The 15714-nt window shown below is 36.1% G+C and overlaps 1 protein-coding gene across 1 annotated transcript; it reads right to left on the bottom strand.

Moving 5' to 3' along the window:
• Positions 1-13108: 13108 nt before the first annotated feature.
• LOC127840579 (uncharacterized) lies at positions 13109-13528 on the bottom strand. Its single transcript, XM_052368989.1, has one exon. It carries the CDS (start codon positions 13526-13528, stop codon positions 13109-13111), a length of 420 nt encoding a protein of 139 aa, XP_052224949.1.
• Positions 13529-15714: the final 2186 nt, after the last annotated feature.

Raw genomic sequence — 15714 nt, 5'->3', positions numbered from 1 at the left:
CTGGTCTTCCCCTCCACAGCTGAAGGACATACACACACTGGTCATCATTAAATGGGGCCAGTGTGACAAATGTTACCAGATGATATGGGTACGCCTCATACTAATATCTCGACTTTTCGTAAAACTGAAATTAACAGCTCATATATACTTACGTTCTTGAATTTTATTTTTCGTATGTTGAGCAGCTTTTTCTAATTGTATGATCTGCTCAAACAAACCGTCGATTGTGGCCATTTTTAGTTGTTTTTTTCTTTGATTCGTCTGAATTACACATACCGGAATCATACGGAATCATTCGCCCATGTAGTACGGATTTCAACGGGAATATGCGAACTAACCCGAAAGCATCTTAACTGTTTATAAACATATCATTTCCTGATATAAATAATAGAGAATGATACGTGTACTCGACTCTATATGCGCCGACATTATTGATAATCCGATAACAGGCTATTTGCAGGGAATACTTAGTATGACTTATTGTTTGTCAACAGAGTAATCTTTAAAAATAGATTGTATATTTAGGAATTGCATACATTAGAACATATTTAAAACCCCAAAACAAAAGGTGGACACAATACAAGTCAAACAGACACGAACATGGATGCGCTCGAACTTCTTTTGGAGAGAACGCGAAAGTAAGTGACATATTCCTACTTTTACCCCCGCTTTCATTTTAAATAATTTCGTAATTTATATTAGTTATTCTTAAAGTTGGTTACGTAACCTGCCCTTAGACATTTCGTATTGTGCAATATATTTAGTTTATTAATTTATTGTTTAGTTAAAAGTTACAGCAAATACTGAAAGTTATAGATTCATTCGCTAAATTCATTGATATTCTTTAACATTTATTTATTAGCTAAAACCTTCAAGTTGGAGGAAAATTAATTTAGTACTGACTACATAAGTCTAATTAATGTTGTACAAAGTAATAATTTACAATATATAAGAACCGGTTTAAGTTACAAGAAGCAAAAATTCATATTGTTGATATTGTTTGTTTTATTCACATTAATCCATTCATTTAATATAAGTGAGTACATGCACACTATTTTCTTTTATTAAATATATTATGCATATTATTGTTTTATGAACATTTATGCATTTATCACATGCTTTCTTGGTTTGTGCCTTCTTTCATGGGTGCATTTATCCTTTCATTTGTTCATTTAATGATTATCTATCAACCTGTTGGTCTGTTTGTTTGTCTGTCCTTCCATCCATCTGTCCGGCAATACATACATCAGATCTATCCATCCACTCTTGTTTAGAACATTATTTTGGCTATGACTGTTACGCATGTTTAATAAAGCCAGACAAGACCTGGATATGTGACATAAAATTGACATTCTATATTTTTTCACACATATCAATTAAAACATACTTGTTTTCAATTGTTGCCACCGTGAAAGACAGAACGAGCAACTGCAAATCCAGAATAACACCAGACCCGTAACGAAAAACATCGAAGTACACGAAATTGCTGACGCCTCAGGGAAAGAAAATGTTCCACTCAACTCGAGGAATGTGGAAGAGCACAGACCGGATGCTGTTGTTATTGAGATCAACAATATTTCTCAACAACAGAGAATGTCGAGTGTCTAACAAGCTGCAGGATTTAGGCGGCAGTTGGAAAACATTATCTGAGTGAGCATTCGTAATGTTTCTCAGAGTCGCAGTCAGTCCGGTTCTAATCGAACCACCCCGTCCCCCAGCAGTACCCCAGTCCGTGCACATGTAAACAGAAGCGTGGTATCCAGAGATAGTTTACGGCTAACTTTAAAGCGTTATTTACCACTTAGATATGCTATTTGATGCGTTTGAAGTTCCTTAAAAAGTCAAATCAAATTTAAGACTTTTCTTTCAAGATTCACATTTTATATCTTTCATTTTCAAATCACTCATGCTTATAAACAGCAAACAGCATAAAACCTGAAAAGACTGCGAGTTACTTGCAGGCTGTTCTGGTTTTATGCTGGTTGCATGTAGCCAGGGAAGGATTCAGTCATAATAACCTATTGCAAAAAGTATCCATGTTTTCTAAAGTTAAGTCCCTCTAAACTAAGTTTATGGATTTCAAATGTTGAAAGTAGTGACGTTAAGTGCAGAAAAAAAACAATTTTAAAATTGTAATACCTAGTTTGCTTATTTGTTTGCATTGAAAAGTTTTTTATGTAAATAACGTTTTACTAACTTTTAGGAAACCGTATTAAATGTTATTAAAAAATAACAGTTTGCACCTAATTTAAGCGAATGGATAAAAAATCTCCAATTTCAAGGGTATAGGTTGTAGATAATAAACCATACCGGTACATAGCAGATGTCCTGATCTTGACAGGACAGTCACGCTTTTGGTGTGTTTGTCCTGGTGTCCCAAACTGAGAAAATGTGTCCAGACATTCATAAAAAACTACGTACGTTCTATAAGTTCACAATAAAGTTCGCTATTCAAGCTCCCTCTGGCTTAACTTTACCATTGGTATTCCCTTTATTGCCCCCTATGAACAAACTATTTTATTATAAACTTTGCTAAAAGGATATTTGTATCAAAATAATTAAACAGTTTATAGCTGCCTGTAAACGTAAATATTTTCACAATACATGTATAATATAATACATGAGATCTGCACTCAGATAATAATAAAACACTCAATCATCAGTGACTACATTAGCTTACTCTCCATTAATAACAACAATATTCTATCACTCTAGACTCCAGTAGGTGACTCTCCACTAATAGCCCCGCTTCAAAGTTTGCCTGAACGTCGGGACAGTGTCTCAAGTCAAGTTACTTCTGCCACATCATCGTCAACAAGTTTGCGAGAATTTTCCAATGCACCTGTTGATGTTCGCGTGCAAGACCCCAGAGGTTTGTCAATGTGACTTATTTTAATTTCATAGTTGAGGTATATTTCATAGGGAATGACACAGTATACGGGCCCCTTTTATAGAAAATTTAAATGTAGCTTAACACTACTTAAGTACACTTTTAAATATGTAGAGTACCTAAAAAACAATCCATAACCTTTTTATGTTATTTACAGCGTTTGTTTGTTTTTGGCGGGAGGGGGTACGTTTTGTGCTTAAATTTGCCCTATTCTAAAACAAAAATATCAAAAGTATTTATTTTTTCCAGAAGAACTGCCTTAAATTCCCAATTTTTAAAATATAAATCAAAATGTTCGGTTCATAATTCTATAAAGATCTAACAACATTAAACTTAAAAATGACAATGTTAACAACACTTTTACTCTTATTAAATTGTATAGTATTTGTAAGCAAAAAGGTTAGAGAATTACTAATGTTTTCCGTATATCTATGTGTCAATGACAATGTTGCTTATGCATAAAGCAATTCAATATTGGCACAGACTTACAAGTCCAACATACATTTTACAGCAAGGCTTTCTTACTTTGCTGATTACAGGTACCCAATATTGCTTTGCTATTTACAGGTAGCTTTCTTTTTTCCAAGCTGAATGGTTTGGAAGGATTTACACGTGAACACTTCATTTCCATCCCGTTGCAGGTCTGCTAGGATCAGTGCTTCAACATGACAATGTGGCACCCCCTGGCCTTGCTATTCCTACAGGACCAGTGTAAGTATGACCTTAATCATGAAAAAATAGTTATTCAGTGCCTTCCCCAGGAATTTGTTCAGGCGCCCCGGGGCCGATCGGGGGTGGGTTGGGGGTGGGTGGGTGTCCCCTCCCGACGTTGATTTTTTTTTTTACTTGTTTACAGCAAAAAGGTGTGATGATGATGCCCGAAACCGTCTTTAATGTTCTGTACTGTACTAATTACCAATTTTATATTACTCAAATGGTACAACCTCTTTCTAATCAAGCTGCGATAAACTCTTACTTCATGCCCGACGTCAATCAAGAATAATGGTCGATAGTTAACCCCGCCCTCATTATGTCATATGCGACCAACATAACTCAAGACTAGCCTGCGCGATCGCACAGTCCAGTCAGGACCTAAGCTGTCCACAATAAAGTCACTCCAGGTTAGCTGTGAGAATTTAAGAAATACATGCCATTGCCATTGACTAGATATTCCAAATTAAAAACACAAGATAATTTAATGTTATATATGGCACGGGTGAAAATCATAGCAGTTTAGGCTAATTTGAGTAGTTTTTTTTCTGATTTTCAACTTTGCCTTGTGTACAAAATAAAAGAAAAATGGTCAATGGTTTTCAGTGTACAGGAAGTGGATCTCAAAACAACACATGATAATTTTCTATGACACAGATGAAAATCATCATCAAACATTTTAGGCTCATTTGTGTTTTTGTTTGTTGATTTGAAACTTTTACTTTGTGTTATAAGAAAAAATCGCAAATCTAAATAATTGTTTTAGTGTACATGAAGTGAACTGGCACACAATTGAAGAGCAACAACATGAGGAGCTCATACAGGAAGTGAGCGAACTCCTACATCGCAGACTGGTCACCTCCACGCTGCAGGGCGAGTTCCGTAATATCCTCGAGCTTCACGTGCAGGTACGGCGTTCCTAGACAGGGATTGCTTTTGCTTTATATTTTACAGCTTGTGTCTTTTGGATTGGGAAAAATATCAGAATAAACGATGAAATTTGAAATAATGAAACATTATCAATATGATTATAAATAAAAGTATTCCAATTGTTTATAAGTGCTTGTTTAACTGCATCTTTAGATATATATATTATAGAGTGAATCGCAATAGAATCTCTGTATAATCAATTATTGTGTTAAGTGGAAACATTTGGCTTTTTGATGAGGAAATTTCGGTCCGATGTTTTGGGAAAAGGTAACTTTATGCCTTTGGGAAACAGGATGTAAGAGTAAGTAGTTTTGGTAGAATAAACCATTGTTCTAAACAGAAAGGGCTTAGTGGGAAACAATATATAGAATCGCAGGACTGTTACCCAAGGTAAATACTCAAGAGTCTGAATATGAATATGCTGTTTATTAGATACATTAATTGTTCTAAATGAATAATTTTTTACTAAGAAGTGAGGAATTATTTGTCACAGTTAATAGGATATTACTATAAGAACATTGCGGCTGAAAGAGTGTTCTCTAGGATTAACATAAGTTTTGGAGTATTTTACTCCATATGTTTGCCTTATACCGGGTAGCTGTGTTTGGGAGTATTTTACTCCATATGTTTGCCTTTATACCGGGTACTGTGTTTGCGAGTATTTTACTCCATATGTTTGCCTTTATACCGGGTAGCAGTGTTTGGGAGTATTTTACTCCATATGTTTGCCTTTATACCGGGTACCTGTGTTTGGGAGTATTTTACACCCATATGTTTGCCTTTATACCGGGTATCTGTGTTTGGGAGTATTTTACTCCATATGTTTGCCTTAATACCGAGCACCTGTGTTTGTGAGTAATTTACTCCATTTTGTTGCCTTTATACTGAGTATCTGAGTAATTTACTTCTAATGTTTGCCTCAGTTCCTGTTTGTGTGAGTTATTTACGCCCAATATTTACCTCAGTACACGTGTCTCGAAAATTGCAGTCATTGAAGCATCCGAAAATGCGTAAGACTTCAAAGTTTACAGGATGTCTGAAAAAACATTTTATGGAGCGAAAGCAAGACTTTTCACGTATACAAATGGTATTAGTATTCATACACTGTTTGAAGAGTCAAATGTACAAGTTTACGTCATGTTGTATTGTCAATATCTCCAAGAACTCTGAGAAAGACATCTGACATCAGAGGCCTGGAAGATCAAACTGTCAGTTTTCAAAGAAAGTAAAAGCACTTAAGATAGGGATGACTGAGCGAGTAATAAAAGTATTTTATCTTGATGCCAGGATTTATGAAATAACACCGGGTGGTATAAACTTTGGTGTACAGAGCAAACACTTTTGACAGCGATGTTGAAGACAGATGCAGTTATTTGCTTGGCACAGAAAGCTTAACCACTTGGCAATGACATGGTGACGGTTTTCTTAGTCTCGCTAAGCAAACTTACCTGGTTTATTTAGAAACAAGTATATTCAGATTGTTAAAATTCCAATTCTATTTAAAGTAAGACACAAAACATTGACTTATGTATGACCCTTGCTAAAGAGGTAAAAAATGCCATGTGTGCGCATTACAAACAAACAAATTGGGAATGTATTTTTGTAGCAACAACTTGCCGCCACTGGGACAGATGGACAGAGGGTGGAACAGTTCATCAGATCCATTCCACAGACTCAGCCACATCAACACAACGACTTTTCCAACCTTGGAATCCCCGTCCAGGGAGAAAACAACTGGGACAACATTTCTGTCACCAGTATCAGTGCCAGCGCTGTGCCCTACACACAGGTAACTGTTGGCTGCATATTGAGGAATGACTGTCATACACACAAATAATACTACTTCTAGTTAGGTTCATATTAATGATATAATGTGCCTTACATACAGGTAACTGCTAGCTGCATATTAATGAATGGCTATGTCTTACACACAAGTAGCACATATGTGCATATTATTGATATACTGTGCCTTACATACAGGTTACTGTTAGCTGCATATTTAGGATGGGCTGTGCCCTACTCACTGGTAACTGTTAGCTGCATAGTTATGATAGACTGCTCCTTACACACGGTTAGCTACTTAGCTGCATAGACTGCGCCTTACACACGGGTAACTGTTAGCTGCATAGACTGTGCTGTACACACAAGTAACTGTTAGCTGCATAGACTGTGCCTTACACACAGGTTATTGTTCAGGAAATGTAAACTGCTAAACAAACAAGACGATTGCTGTTTATTTATGGCTTATTTACTCCTGTCCAATATTTCAATCATATTGTGTATCAAGGTTGCAGATTTGTAAAAAGTAGCTGAATAAAGGCTACATCTTCTCAGAAAAAAGGTTGAAATTCATGCAATTTTACCCTAAAACAAAACTTTCACGTGGAAATCAAATACCCCAATTAGTAATATTGCATGAAAATTTTCCCTATTATTTTTTATGAGCTCACCTGAGAACAACATGCTCATGGTGAGCTTTTGTGATTGCCTTTTGTCCGGCTTCTGGCGTCTGCCTTGCCGCGTCAATATTTGACTTGTTAGTCCCCTACCGGTTTCACCGGAGGGGACTTATGGATTTGTCTCCGTCCGTCCGTCCGTCACACTTTTCTGGATCCTGCGATAACTTTTTAAGTTCTTAATATTTTTTCATGAAACTTGGAACATGGATAGATGGCAATGTGGACTTTATGCAAGCCATTTCATTTTGTTCCTAGGTCAAAAATTGTGGTTGCTATGGCAACAAATAGACTAGAAATAGTGCTGATAATGGTGTTTTTTAGAATCTGCGATAACTTTAAAAGTTCTTAATATTTTTTCATGAAACGAGCAACATGGATAGACGGCAATATGGACATTATGCACGTCATTTCATTTTGTTCCTACGTCAAAAATTGTGGTTGGTATGGAAAAAAATATTCTGAAAATGGTGAAATTTCTGACAATGGTGGAGCCGCTAGGGGACTTTTATTGCTTGGCAATAGTCTTGTTAAATGTACGTCATTTCATTTTGTTCCTACGTCAAAAATTGTGGTTGCTTTGGCAACAAATAGACTAGAAATAGTGCTGAAAATTATGTTTTTTTCTGGATCCTGCAATAACTTTAAAAGTTCTTAATATTTCTTCATGAAACTTGGAACATGGATAGATGGCAATATGGACATTATGCACGTCATTTCATTTTGTTCCTACGTCAAAAATTGTGGTTGCTATGGCAACAAATAGACTAGAAATAGTGCTGAAAATGGAGTTTTTTTCTGGATCCTGCGATAACTTTAAAAGTTCCTAATATATTTTCATGAAATTTTGAACATGGATAGATGGCAATATGGACATTATGCACGTCATTTCATTTTGTTCCTACGTCAAAAATTGTGGTTGGTATGGAAAAAAAATATTCTGAAAATGGTGAAATTTCTGACAATGGTGGAGCCGGTAGGGGACTTTTATTGCTTGGCAATAGTCTTGTTAACACTCAAGAGGCCAAATTTATTGTCCAATCTTCATGAAATCTAGTCTAAAGATTGGTCTTGATAATATCTTGGATGGGTTTGAAAATGGTTAAGTTTCCTTGAAAAACATGGATGTCAAGGGGCGGGGCTTTTTTCCTTATATGGCTTTATATGGCTATAGTAAAATTTTGTTAACACTCTAGAGGTCACATTTATTGTTCGATCTTCATGAAACTTGGTCAGAAGATTAATTCTAATATTTTGGATGAGTTGAAAAATGATGCCGGTTGGTATAAAAACTAACCGCCAGGGGGCAGGGCATTTTTCCTAATATGTAAAACCTTGTTAACACTCAAGAGGGCACATTTATTTTCCGATCTTCATTGAACATGGTTAGTAAATTTGTCCCAATGATATCTTGGATGAGTTCGAAAATGGTAATATTTGCTTGAAAAACATGGCTGCCAAGGTGCGGGGCATTTTTCCTTATATGGCTACATGTACATGTATAGTAAAATCTTGTTAACACTCTAGGGGCCACATTTATTTCCAATCTTCACGAAACTTGGTCAGAATATTCATCCCAATAATATCGTGGACGAGTACAAAAATGATGCCCGTTGGTTAAAAAACATATGGCTAAAGTAAAACCTTGTTAACACTCTAGAGACCACATTTATTTTCGGATCTTCATTAAACATGGTCGGAAGATTTGTCTGTATGATATCTTCTTGGACGAGTTCGAAAATGGTTTTGGATTCTTTAAAACCATGGCCACCAGGGGGCGGGGCAATTTTACTTACCAGGCTATATATGGCTTTAGTAAAACCTTGTCAACTCTCTAGAGGTCAAATTATTGTCCAATCTTCATGAAATTTGGTCAGAAGATTGGTCTTATTTATATCTTGGATAAGTTTGAAAATGGTTACGTTTTGCTTGAAAAACATGGCTGCCAAGGGGCGGGGAATTTTTCCTTATATGGCTATATATGATTCTAGTAAAACACTATAGAGGCCACATATATAGTCCGATCTTCATGAAACTTGGTCAGAAGATTCATCTCAATAATATCTTGGACAAGTTTAGAAATTATGCCGGTTGGTTGAAAAACATGGCCGCCACGGGGGCGGGGTATTTTTCCGTATATGGCTATATTAAACCTTGTTAACACTCTGGTGGTCACATTTATTTTCGGATCTTCATGAAACTTGGTCAGAAGATTTGTCCCAATGATATCTTGGATGAGTTCGAAAATGGTTTTGGTTGCATAAAAAAACTTGGTTACCAGGGGCGGGGCATTTTTCCTTATAAGGCTATATATGGATTTAGTAAAATCTTGTTAACAACCTAGAGGCCACATTTATTGTCCAATCTTCATGAAATTTGGTCAGAAGATTGGTATCAATGATATCTTGGATAAGTTCGAAAATGGTTATGTTTGCTTAAAAATCATCACTGCCAAGGGGCGGGGCATTTTTCCTTATGTGGCTTTAGTAACATCTTGTTAACACTCTAGAGGCCACATTTACCGTCCGATCTTCATGAAACGTGGTCAGAAGATCCATATCAATGATATCTTGGACGAGTTCAAAAATGATGCCGGTTGGTTGAACAACATGGCTGGGGCATTTTTCCTTATATGGCTATGGTAAAACCTTGTTAACACTCTTGATGCCACATTTATTTTCCAATCTTCATGAAACTTGGTCAGAAAATTTGTCCCAATAATATCTTGTTATCTCAGGTGAGCGACTTTGGGGCCTTTCATGCCGTATGCCGGGCACCTATCAAGGATATTATTCGCGCGTACAAGTGCAACTCTGAATAAAGAAGGTGATTCATAGGCTGCGAAAGTATAAGTTGCTATATAAGGGAGTGACTTATTATGCTGTGGCTGTGAATATTTCAGTTTTATATGCAGACACTGCTTCGTATTTGAGAAAGTATCTACAGTAGAATCGAAATGAGTTGACTCATGCTTCAACTGTGATGTGAATATATCTGGAATAGAAGAAAGGATTTCCTTTGAAAACACCATAGGAGTCTACTACCTTCAAACTATTGTATGTTTTAGTTATTACTATATATATATTGCTGAGGAAACTGTTTTGTTCTTAAGCTATGACAGTTGTAATATCGAAGCAAATGGTTTATGTCTTAGCAGTGGATATTTCACTATCTAAAAGAACTGACTTCTGCTTCATTGTTGCGTATTTCATTACCGGGTAGTTTAAAGAAATGACATTATGGGCAGTTTATAATTATATAAATGAGCATACTTTTTTGTAAGACCTATTTAGGTCTCAAAATGTCAAACACTGTTGCATCGAAGAATAAACGGATGCTTTATTAGGAAACCTGTTACATCGGTTTCTGTTTGTTAGTTGTTGCTGTTAATATGTTGTCGAAAATTTAATTAAACGAAAATTGCAGCTGTTTTTATGTTATTAAAATGTTAATTAAAATTAAAGTGCAGGTTGGATAAACCTTTTAAACGTGAACCAATATTTCCTGTTGACTGCATATGAATCTCAACAGAGCTAAAATATGTTTTTAAATGGGACAAACGGAGTAGCTTGCTCAGTTGATAATGCGCCTGACTTCAAAAGAAGGATCCTGGCTTCGATATCAAAGTCTAGCTTCATAAACTTGTGTGGGTATTGGTCATACAACAGCGCTGGGGATAAAACAATATAATACTACAAATGCAACTACGGAATACAATATTTTAAATAAATTACAGGAATTTAACAACTGTTTACAAAAATGGAAGAAATGGAAACTTTCCTTAATCGGAGAAAATACTGTTCTTAAAATGTTTGGTTTACCAAAAATAATATATCCACTTACAGTCCTTGAAGGCCCAAATGAAAGAATAGTCAACGAACTTAAAACAAAAATGTTCAAATTTTTTTGGAACGAGAAAACTGACAAAATAAAGCAAACACAAATAATACAAGACTAAAAAAAGGTGGGCTTAAAATGATTGACATCGAAAGTTTTATAGCTGGGTTATAGGCAAGCTGGATCAAACGTTTAATATATCAGCCGGAATCAAAACTGACGGCCCTGTAAAGTTATTTTTTTAGAAAACTATTGCAACGTTTTCATTTTGAGAAATAGTATAAAGTCAAATGATAATAAAACATGAAACATATAATCCTCTTTCTAAAAGAAATTTTAATTAATTGGGCTAAACTTAATATCCAAAGAAATATAGATAATATAGGAAAAGAAATAATTTGGAATAATTCACTTATCAAAAACAAACACACTGGTCTTCTGTTTTACAAAAAAATGGCATGATAGAGGTAACGATCTTGTGGAGCATTTGTATGACTAGAGAGTTCGAGATTTTTACACTTTCGATTAAATTAAACAACTATATGCTCTAAAAAATACCGAATTTCTGAAATGTTATACATTCATTCAAAGTATCCCACTGTATTGGAAAGAGGAGCTGAAAACAGAAGCTACCAGCTATCAACAACCCGAACGCCTTATTTCCCTGATCAACAAAAACAAAACTATGCAAACTTATTTACTCAAAGTGAGTCCTATTAAAAAGTCCAGATACTGTTAAATCCATTATCAAATGGGAAACACATTTCGAAAGAGGACTTGATTTTAAGAGTATCTTTGTTAGACCTCTATTGCTTAAAAACGATACTAAATTGAGAGAATTCCAATATAAATATATAATGAGATTTATTCCTAACAAAAGCTTTTTACTGAAATGCGGGCTTAAACCCTCCAATTTATGTGATTTTTGTTGCATGACGATTGACTCAAATATTCATATGTTTTGGGACTGCACAACAATACAAACATTCTGGCATGATCTTAAAATTGATATTGAAACAGCAATTAATACAAGTAGTGGAATTGACTACACATACGAAAAAGTTTGTTTTTGTAATGTTTTAGATGGTAATTTACCAACATCAGTAGCTGTTAATTTTATTACATTATTAGCGAAATTTTTCATTTTTAAGAACAAGAATCAAGTAACGATACCCACAATCCATAACTTTAAAGATTACCTCCAGCAGAGACTTTGAATTGAAGAAATGATTGCTATAACCAAAAATAAATTGAACATATTCAGAGAATAATTTCAAATCCTTTTAACAAATATACCATAAAAAATACATTTTTGGGCAAAGATTTTTTGTGCGCACTTTCTATGTTGTTTTTCTCTTTTTTTTCAAATATATTTTTTAAGCTCTTCTTTCATCCCCTTGTTTTGCTCCTTACGTTATAAGCTACATATTATCTCAAAATATATATGATCTCTGTATTTCGGTACATGTGTAAAACTTGATGCTTTACGAGAATATAATACTGAAAACCAAAAAAACATCCGCCCCTACCGCTAACTCAAGTAGGGCAGTTGTTAGTCACTGGCACTTATTACAAGTAAACAAGCAGCTATTTATGTGTCATTAGTACAAATAACAGAGCTATGCCAAGAACGTATAAGTTGATTATACTAAATTACTGTTGAAAAACCTCAACACGCTAATTAACCTTTCATCTTTGCAAGTGGTCCTGTCTGAAACAGGCCGCTGTCGAGCTTCTTCAAGGTTCTAGGTGTGTCTCCAGCTGTGCGCAAATTGTGTCCATCTGCTCGGCATATGCATTCATGTTTCTTGGCCACCCTCTCTTTCTCTTCTCTTTAGAGGCTCTTTGCTAGATAGTAACTTATTGTATAATCTTATTGTATTGTATACAGGCTTCTTAACAACGTGGCATATCAATCTTTACCGTCTCAGAAGGACCTCTTATTCAATGGGCTCCTGCTTTGTTATTTCCCATAAAACTTCGTTTGTATCTGTTTTATCCAGGGTATCTTCAGGATCTTTCTGAGGCAGAAGTTGATATAGGCCTGGATTGACCTAAAGTATCTGCTTCCTAAAGCGGTACTGGCTTTACAATGGTATTGAAGAGCTTTACAGATATGGGTTCCGACGTCTGCATTCACTCCTTCACGTTTGTCCAGGATGGTTCAGAGATAGTTGAAGCCTTACAGCTACTTAATTACCTTCAGCTATGATTGTCATTAGATGCTCTTTCTTTTCATTCTGTTCATAGTGAGGCCCAGTCTAGCTAAACTGTCCGCAGCGATTTAGGCCATTTTCTGCATCTGTTGTAATGAGTTGGAGAGAAGAGCCAGATCTTCGGCAAAGTCAAGGTCCTCCAACAGCTTCCAAAGTGTGCACACAATTCCGATTTGCTTGTGATCCTTTGCGGTCGTCATGCCGCTTTCTATTACCAGCAGGAAATGTGAGAGCATGCAGCTTTGTCTCTCCGGGCTCCTTACTTCAAAGCCGTCGGTGAGCTGTCTGACATGAATACTTTTGAGGGGCATCTCTACATGAGACTTCCTGATGATATTGATTACATTTTCTGGCTTTCCGTAGTGTCTCGGTTGTCTCAAGATGAACTGCCGGTCAACGTTGTCGATTGCCTCCTCATAGTCGATGAAGTTGATGAATTTCACTCTTGGGCTGTTCCAAAATGATGCGCAGGGATACGATCTGTTCATTGTACGTTTTTAGCTCACCTGAGCACAACGTGCTCATGATGAGCTTTTCTGAACGATTTTGTCCGTCGTCCGTTGTCCGTTGTGCGGCGTCAACATTTGCTTTGTTAACTCTCTAGAGGCAACATTAATTGTCCAATCTTCATGGAATTTGGTCAAAAGATTGGTTTCAATAATATCTTGGATGAGTTCGAAAATGGTTACGTTTGCTTGAAAAACATGGCTGCCAAGGGGCGGGGCATTTTACCTTATATGGCTATAAATGGCTATAGTAAAATCTTGTTAACACTCTAGAGGCCACATTTATTGTCTGATTTTTATAAAACTTTGTCAGAAGATTCATCCCAATAATATCTTGGCCGAGTTGGAAAATGATTCCGGTTGGTTGAAAAACATGGCCACCGGGTGCGGGGCATTTTTCCTTTAAATGACTATAGTGAAACCTTGTTAACACTCTAAAGGCCACATCTTCATGAAACTTGTCCAGAAGATTTGTCCCACTAATATCTTGGATGAGTTTAAAAATGGTTACCTTTGCTTGAAAAACATGGCTGCCAAGGGACGGGCCATTTTCCCTTATATAGCTATATATGGCTATAGTACAATCTTATTAACACTCTAGACGCCACATTTATTGTCCAATCTTCATGAAACTTGGTCAGAAAATTTATCCTTATAATATCTTGGACGAGTTCGAAAATGATGCCGGTTGGTTGAAAAACATGGCCGCCAGGGGGCGGGGCATTTTTCCTTATATGGCTATAGAATAACCTTGTTAACACTTAAGAGGCCACATGTATTGTCCAATCTTGATGAAATATAGTCAGACGATTTGCCTTAATGATATCTTGGATGAGTTCGAAAATGGTTACGTTTCCTTGAAAAACATGGCCGCCAAGAGAGGGGGTATTATTCCTTATATGGCTATGTAAGGCTATAGTAAAATCTTGTTAACACTCTAGATGCCACATTTATAATCCGATCTTCATGAAACTCGTTCAGAAGATTCATCCCAATACTATCTTGGACGAGTACAAAAATGATGCCGGTTGGTTGAAAAACATGGCCACCACGGGGGCGGGGCTATTTTCCTGTTATTGCTTTAGTAAAACCTTGTAAACACTCTAGAGGTCACATTTATTTTCCGATCATAATAAAACTTGGTCATAAGATTTGTCCTAATGATATATTGGATGAGTTTGAAAATGGCTTTGGTTGCTTGAAACAAATGGCTTCCAAGGGGCGGGAAATGAAGATAGACAGCAGGAAGAACAATATAAAAATCCATGGGCTTCCTAATACAGACCCTAGAGAAACGGCCCTTGATTCAGCAAACAAGATTGTACAGTTCTTGAAAGAAAAAGATATAGCGAGTCTGAATCTTTCAGATATCGATATAGCTCATCGTCTCCCCAATACCTATAACAAGAACAGAGGCATTTAAGTGCGTTTCGTATCTCGGTTGGTGAGAGACGAAGTTATGAGCCAGAGACGGAAACTTAAAAATACTGGTGTTTTTATAAATGAAGACTAAACGCGCATCAATCTCCACGTCTTGATGTGTATAAGGACAAAAAATGAACGACGAGGTTCAAGATGCCTGGACAGTCAACGGCTCCATTCGTTATAAAGACAAGACCGGAAAGATCATAGTGGTTCGGTATGAAGACTACCAAGAATGGATTGATCTACCATGGCCATAAAATACCCTACACATTGGGAATAGTCATACAAATTCACACGTGTAAATAATAAATAAGGGAATAAATAAATAAATAAATACATAAATAAATACATACATAAATAAAAATATTAATGTCCAGGTAAATAAATAAAACTGTTGTAATAAATACAGAATTATTTACATATACTACAATAATTACTGTTATACTATTTTATATGTCGTACACATTTAAATGGTATTTCATTAAACAGACCGCTTTTCTTGTTTATGCCCCCGGTAGGGTGGCATATAGCAGTTGAACTGTCCGTCAGTCAGTCAGTCTGTCAGTCCGTCCGACCGTCCGTCCGAAAACTTTAATGGTCATAACTTGTTCAATATTTAACATAGCAACTTGATATTTTGCATGCATATGCATATCATGAAGCTGCACATTTTGAGTGGTGAAAGGTCAAGGTCAAGGTCATCGTCAAGGTCAAATATCTAATATATGGCGTCTGTCCGTCCG

The sequence above is a fragment of the Dreissena polymorpha genome, chromosome 8 (assembly GCF_020536995.1).
Source record: "Dreissena polymorpha isolate Duluth1 chromosome 8, UMN_Dpol_1.0, whole genome shotgun sequence".
NCBI classification, from domain to species: domain Eukaryota; kingdom Metazoa; phylum Mollusca; class Bivalvia; order Myida; family Dreissenidae; genus Dreissena; species Dreissena polymorpha.
Note: the sequence above shows the minus strand (reverse complement) of the source record. Positions and strands in the feature narration are given on the sequence as shown.

Excerpts from the sequence above, each read along its gene's own strand:
- LOC127840579 (XM_052368989.1), bottom strand. The coding sequence starts at position 13,528 with ATGAACAGATCGTATCCCTGCGCATCATTTTGGAACAGCCCAAGAGTG.